At 45.5% G+C, this 6735-nt stretch overlaps 1 protein-coding gene across 6 annotated transcripts in view; it reads left to right on the top strand.

Moving 5' to 3' along the window:
* The first annotated feature begins 4165 nt into the window (after positions 1 to 4165).
* Positions 4166 to 6735, top strand: part of LOC123764087 (anillin) — a 54552-nt gene continuing 51982 nt past the window's right edge. For all 6 annotated transcript variants that reach the window (XM_069329898.1, XM_045751618.2, XM_045751617.2 and 3 more), the window contains exon 1: positions 4166 to 4319. In XM_069329898.1, the coding sequence (XP_069185999.1) occupies positions 4299 to 4319 (21 nt within the window). In that variant the 5' untranslated portion in view covers positions 4166 to 4298. The remainder of the gene's footprint in view (positions 4320 to 6735) is intronic.

The raw sequence follows: 6735 nt of genomic DNA, 5'->3' as shown, positions 1-6735 counted from the left end.
CCCATACCTTCCTTTGAACGGCTGTGAGCCCCTTACCCTCCTGTGAGCGGCTGTGAGCCCCTTACCCTCCTGTGAGCGCCTGTGAGCCCCTTACCCTCCTGTGAGCGGCTGTGAGCCCCTTACCCTCCTGTGAGTGGCTGTGAGCCCCTTGCCCTCCTGTGAGCGGCTGTGAGCCCCTTACCCTCCTGTGAGCCCCTTACCCTCCTGTGAGCGGCTGTGAGCCCCTTACCCTCCTGTGAGCCCCTTACCCTCCTTTGAACGGCTGTGAGCCCCATACACTCCTTTGAACGGCTGTCAGCCCCTTACCCTCCTGTGAGTGACTGTGAGCCCCTTACCCTCCTGTGAGCCCCTTACCCTCCTGTGAGCGGTTGTGAACCCCTTACCCTCCTGTGAGCGGTTGTGAGCCCCTTATCCTTCTGTGAGCGGCTGTGAGCCCCTTACCCTCCTGTGAGCGGCTGTGAGCCCCTTACCCTCCTGTGAGCCCCCTACCCTCCTGTGAGCTGCTGTGAGCCCCTTATCTTCCTGTGAGCGGCTGTGAGCCCCTTACCCTCCTGTGAGCCCCTTACCCTCATGTGAGCGGCTGTGAGCCCCTTACCCTCCTGTGAGCGGCTGTGAGCCCCTTACCCTCCTGTGAGCGGCTGTAAGCCCCATACCCTCCTGTGAGCGGTTGTGAGCCCCTTACCCTCATGTGAGCGGCTGTGAGCCCCATACCCTCCTGTGAGCGGCTGTGAGCCCCTTATCTTTCTGTGAGCGGCTGTGAGCCCCTTGCCCTCCTGTAAGCGGCTGTGAGCCCCATACCCTCCTGTGAGCGGTTGTGAGCCCCTTACCCTCCTGTGAGCGGCTGTGAGCCCCATACCCTCCTGTGAGCGGCTGTGAGCCCCTTACCCTCCTGTGAGCGGCTGTGAGCCCCTTATCTTTCTGTGAGCGGCTGTGAGCCCCTTACCCTCCTGTGAGCGGTTGTGAGCCCCTTACCCTCCTGTGAGCGGCTGTGAGCCCCTTACCCTCCTGTGAGCCCCTTATCTTTCTGTGAGCGGCTGTGAGCCCCTTACCCTCCTGTGAGCGGCTGTGAGCCCCTTCCCCTCCTGTGAGCGGCTGTGAGCCCCTTACCCTCCTGTGAGCGGCTGTGAGCCCCTTACCCTCCTGTGAGCGGCTGTGGGCCCCTTACCCTCCTGTGAGCCCCTTACCCTCCTGTGAGCCCCTTACCCTTCTGTGAGCGGTTGTGAGCCCCTTACCCTCCTGTGAGCACCTTACCCTCCTGTGAGCGGCTGTGAGCCCCTTACCCTCCTGTGAGCGGTTGTGAGCCCCTTACCCTCCTGTGAGCGGTTGTGAGCCCCTTACCCTCATGTGAGCGGCTGTGAGCCCCATACCCTCCTGTGAGCGGCTGTGAGCCCCTTACCCTCCTGTGAGCCCCTTACCCTCCCTCCTGTGAGCGGTTGTGAGCCCCTTACCCTCCTGTGAGCGGTTGTGAGCCCCTTACCCTCCTGTGAGCCCCTTACCCTCCTGTGAGCGGTTGTGAGCCCCTTACCCTCCTGTGAGCCCCTTACCCTCCTGTGAGCGGTTGTGAGCCCCTTACCCTCCTGTGAGCGGTTGTGAGCCCCTTACCCTCCTGTGAGCGGCTGTGAGCCCCTTACCCTCCTGTGAGCGGTTGTGAGCCCCTTACCCTCCTGTGAGCGGCTGTGAGCCCCTTACCCTCCTGTGAGCGGCTGTGAGCCCCTTACCCTCCTGTGAGCGGTTGTGAGCCCCTTACCCTCCTGTGAGCGGCTGTGAGCCCCTTACCCTCCTGTGAGCGGTTGTGAGCCCCTTACCCTCCTGTGAGCCCCTTACCCTCCTGTGAGCAGTTGTGAGCCCCTTGCCCAGGTCTACACATCTTCAAGCTATACATAACCAACCGGTGGACAACCACAATGGCGCAGTTAAGGAATTTTAATGTATTGTGCAATACAAATAAACTATTTTTTCAAATAATAATAAATATTATGTATTATGATTTTGTCTTCATCATACACTGTTCACTACTTCCCACCTTTTGAACCAAGAGGATTAATTCATTAGCTCCCCCACCTCTCATTAATCTAATGGCAGAGGCTACATTTATCTCTTCAATTCTATCCCCAATACTCTGCAGATTCAACTCCATCCTCATTATCTCAATCATAGCATTTCTTGGGCATCCTAAGATAATTCTCATGGCTTCATTTTGTACCTTCTCCAACTTGCCCATCCTACCTTTACCAAAACAAGATATGACAGGTGCAGCATAATCAATAAGAGATCTTACAGTACTCAAGTATATCATTCGTAGCACAGGGACTCCCACTCCCTTTCCACAGCATGCCAAGGCCTTCAGAGGTTGTAATCTCTTCCGACATTGACCCAACAGTCTCTTCATCTCAGCTTCCAAACTCTTATGGGTATATCCAACATATATGCCTAAATATTTATATATATTAACTCTCTCTATATTTTTACCGTTTATTTTCAATATAATGGGCCTCCGACTTCTACATTCAAACTTAGTTTTGTTTTCATTAACCACCAGTCCCATATGGTGACACAGGTTTCCGAAATTGTCCAACACTGTTTGAACCTTTGAAATATCTTTGCCCTGAAACAAAATATCATCGGCATATATGATCGGAGTTACCCCATTTGAGTATCTCTCAGATGCTATCTTATTCATTAGTACATTAAACAGGGTGGGACTCAACACTCCTCCCTGAGGTGTGCCGAGTTCAAAAGACCTCACACCTGACTACAACCTTGATACCACACCTGAGCCTTCCTTTCGTAAAGATAATCCCCTATCCAGCGCAATAATCTCCCTTTAACACCAAGACCAGCTAATTCATATAAAATAACCTCTTTGTTGGCTTTATCAAAAGCTCCTTGTAAATCAATGAAAATTCTATAATAATCATTTTCATTAGCTAGACATTTAATAATACAATCAGAGGTACTTTTTCCTTTGAGGAACCCGAACAAATTACTAGACAGCTGATCACCTATTATAAATAAAAGTCTATTTAAAATGATCCTCTCCATCATTTTACAAAAACACGAGATTGATTGATGAAGATTAAGCCACCCAAGAGGTGGCACGGGCATGAATAGCCCGTAAGTGGTGGCCCTTTTGAGCCATTACCAGTATCAAAAGATGATACTGGAGATCTGTGGAGGCGCAACTGCACCCTGCGTGACGGGAGATGTCTCCCGGACCAAATGGTGACCAAATGGTGAAAAAAAACACGAGGTTAAAGACACAGGTCTGTACTCTCCATTGGCTTTAGGGATAGGGATGATCATAGCTTCTTTCCATTTACTGGGAATACTGCCCTCTTTATAACTAATAGCAGAAGATCTGTATACAGTCAGAATATTGTGCACGAGAGTAGAGAGAATATAAAGAAATACTATAAATTTTTATAGTATTTTTATTTTTATAGTAAATTTTATTTATAAATATAAATGCAGTACAAAAATAGCATTTATTATGTTATTTAAATATGTTATAAATAACCTATTTATTTAAATATTTGCAAGAGGGATGGGGGTGTGGGTGGGGCAAGATCAGTGGATATCAATTATGACACTACCTCTTCACATATGTAAGTTGCTTTGCTTGGAGATTGTACTCCAAGCTAAGTACTGGAGGTGGATCTCGAACCCATTATTGATGTAACAATATACAGTAAGTTTTGTAACAAGCCCATCAAGACTGTAGCTGAGTTAGATAAATGAATTTTGGGGTTGAGTCCCTGAGCCCATTATAACACACCCTTTCCATTGTCGCCCAAGGGATGGGTATGGGGTGCATAATGCATGAACTAAACTAAACTGTACGTTATATAAATAGTACTGTCTGCATCTCGCTAAACGACTATATTTTGCTTTCTACTGGCTTTATATGGATGAAAAAGTATATAGGCACCTACAAGAGGGGGTTACAGGCCTTAATTATATATCAAATCAAGACTGCAACTGCCATAAAACAATAGTGAAAATGGTGTATGACTATCAACGAATAAACACATAATATACTTTTAGCATGTATGTAAAAGAAGGGCAAATATATTTGTAAACGTGTCATTACTTCTGTCTATGGAAAATACTGGGAACGCAATAGGTTTTAGAAATATATTGTGTGAGTGAAGGAAGTGTGGCAACAGTGTTATTGTTGTCATGGGTGGCGGGCCCCGCGCATGCGCCCGCCTCCACACTCGATTTAAAATTGTTCCCCAGAGTGTCAGGTGGAGGACCGCGGCGTGTTTCCTGCTCTCTCTTTATTGTATACACACACCATGGCTGATCCATTTGTTCAGGTAAGTGTTTATTGCTCTCTTGCACAGGTGTTGGCAGGTATACTTGTAGAATGCATTGTAAAAGTGAGTGAAAGCCATGTAAGTGGCGCGTGGGTCTGGAGCCATGCAGGGTACCTGTGGGAGCGCCCTTGTTATTTAGTTTAATGGCAGTTAGAACTGGAAAGCGTCGAATCTGACGTTTGTGAATAATGGAACAATTAGTGTACTTCGTAAATACATTCTTTTTTGTAAATGAGGTGCAGGTTTTGAAGCAGACCGATTCAAAAAGTGTTCATGTTAATCACCTTTTAAGTTTGTTACAGTACTTCGTCTAAACCACAGTACCATCGTCTAAATCCTAACCTTAAGTAAGCAAACACAGAATACACTTCTACCTAACCTTATCCATCCTAGCATTAACTTATCCTGGGTGTGTATGGTGTTTGAGAATTTGTACTAGTTGTTGCACGTCATTCATTAATTCTCATAAAATAATTTAATCTAGCAATATATAGCTTGCTTTACAACTATTAGCTATTGCAACCATTGGTGAGACAGGGGGGCTTATGATCCTCTAAACTAACCTAAATTGGCCCTAACATTGCAATAGTATTCAAAACTACTGTACGGTCCCGGTAGTATAGCCCGGTTTGTTCTCGACTCGCAATACTGAATTCGGGTTCGAATCCTGGGTGGAACAGGATTGGTTGCATTTCCTATCACACTGTTCACTTAGTAAGTAGATACTCAAGAGTCAGCTTGTTGTGGGGTTGCATCCTGGGTGGGGCTAGTAATTCGACCTGGGGGGGGGGGCCTCGATATAAGCCTAACATGTATGAATATACTCTGGCTGCCTGTTCCTCAATACAATGAATTATTATTATTAAAACCTGTACCAGCATTAAAATTATAACATCAGAGTGATGTCGTGCTCAATGCTGCAACATCAGATAAGGAGAAAGCCGACCTCAGAACGGTGTGGTCCTCATGCAGGGGGGACTGGCAGTACCCATGTTTGCATCAGGCATACGTCTAGATCCAGAGACCCCTATGTATAACAGTGACCTTCCACTTTGGTGCCTCAGTTCACAATGAATACAAGTGGTCTGCTGCTAATACAATATAGACTACATTGGCTACACTGTGGAAGCTGGGCTGGCTTCAGATGCCCAGGGCTGGATGTAAGACACAATTAAGTTAATGACATCATCAAGATGAACCTTGCCTCAGCTCTGTGCTCAACAAAGAGGGAGCCTCGCACCTTAACGACCCTAAACTAGGATGATCCAGGACCAGGTTGGAGGGGGTAGATAAAGACAGTTTGATACAAGGGGCACATGCACTAAGGGACACAAATGGAAATTTAGTACTCAAATGAGCCATAGAGACATTAGAAAGAATTTTTTTAGTGTCAGAGTAGTTAACAAATGGAATGCATTAGGAAGTATGTAATGTGGTGGAGGCTGACTGTGAGTAAGTGGTCCATTGTGACCACTTACAATGGTCACATTATGGTTCATTGCTCCTTGTCTGAATTGTGTGGCTCTGTTGGTAAAAGTGCGCCTGATTTTAAAAGTCCATTTGGATTGTACCTCAGCTACGGTGAAGCAACTGAAGGTATGCAATGGTGACACAACTATGGTGTGAAACTGGAGAAAATCCATTGTTTGCAGTGAATTATTAATCATAAGAATCACACTTTCACAAAGAAAGGGTTAAATACTAGTTGAGTAGTTTTCCAGAGATGAGGTTATGTACAAAAATTAAGTCTAGAAAGGAAATAAAAGCCCATAATTGGAAGAGAGGCAACATGAGGACTGTATAAAAATATGGTGATGCCTCTGGTTGTGGCATGAACAAAAATAGTCGAGTTATAGAAATAAATAATATTACTTTTGTGGTGCTAATGGTAGATAGATCATGTTCAAAAGTAAACAAACTAAGAATGAGGAGAGTTTGACTTTTTTTTTTATTAACATGCACTGTACTGAATGAATGGATGATAGTGGTTAAGAGAATGTATTCCAGCAAAGATAGACAGACAAGGTGAATGAATGAGAAGTAGAGACTAAGGGGTGAACAGCATAAGAGGAGTTAGGAAACAAGACTAGATGGAATAATTTTAAGTGAGTGAATGTTCAGCATGTATTAATTGATGTTATGGATAGCACTTTACACCTGATTGTATAAAATGGTAGGGTCCTGATATAGATGTATGGCTGGAGTGTGGCAATGCTGATTACTGTGTGTTACTGCAGCATGTTTAGTGTAAAAGATATGTCAAGAGGGTGGAGTACTGTATCTATTCTTTCTGATGTCTTCTTTTTCAATTTGTGCTCCTATTTCCTCCAGGCCTTCCCATACCATGAGAACAAAAAAAAAAAGGGGCAATGTTGATTGTGAACTGTTCCCATTACTATGTTTAAAAATTTTGCCA

Source organism: Procambarus clarkii, chromosome 23 (assembly GCF_040958095.1).
Source record: "Procambarus clarkii isolate CNS0578487 chromosome 23, FALCON_Pclarkii_2.0, whole genome shotgun sequence".
NCBI classification, from domain to species: domain Eukaryota; kingdom Metazoa; phylum Arthropoda; class Malacostraca; order Decapoda; family Cambaridae; genus Procambarus; species Procambarus clarkii.
The sequence above is the reverse complement of the archived record's forward strand: the minus strand, read 5'-3'. Positions and strand labels throughout refer to the sequence as shown.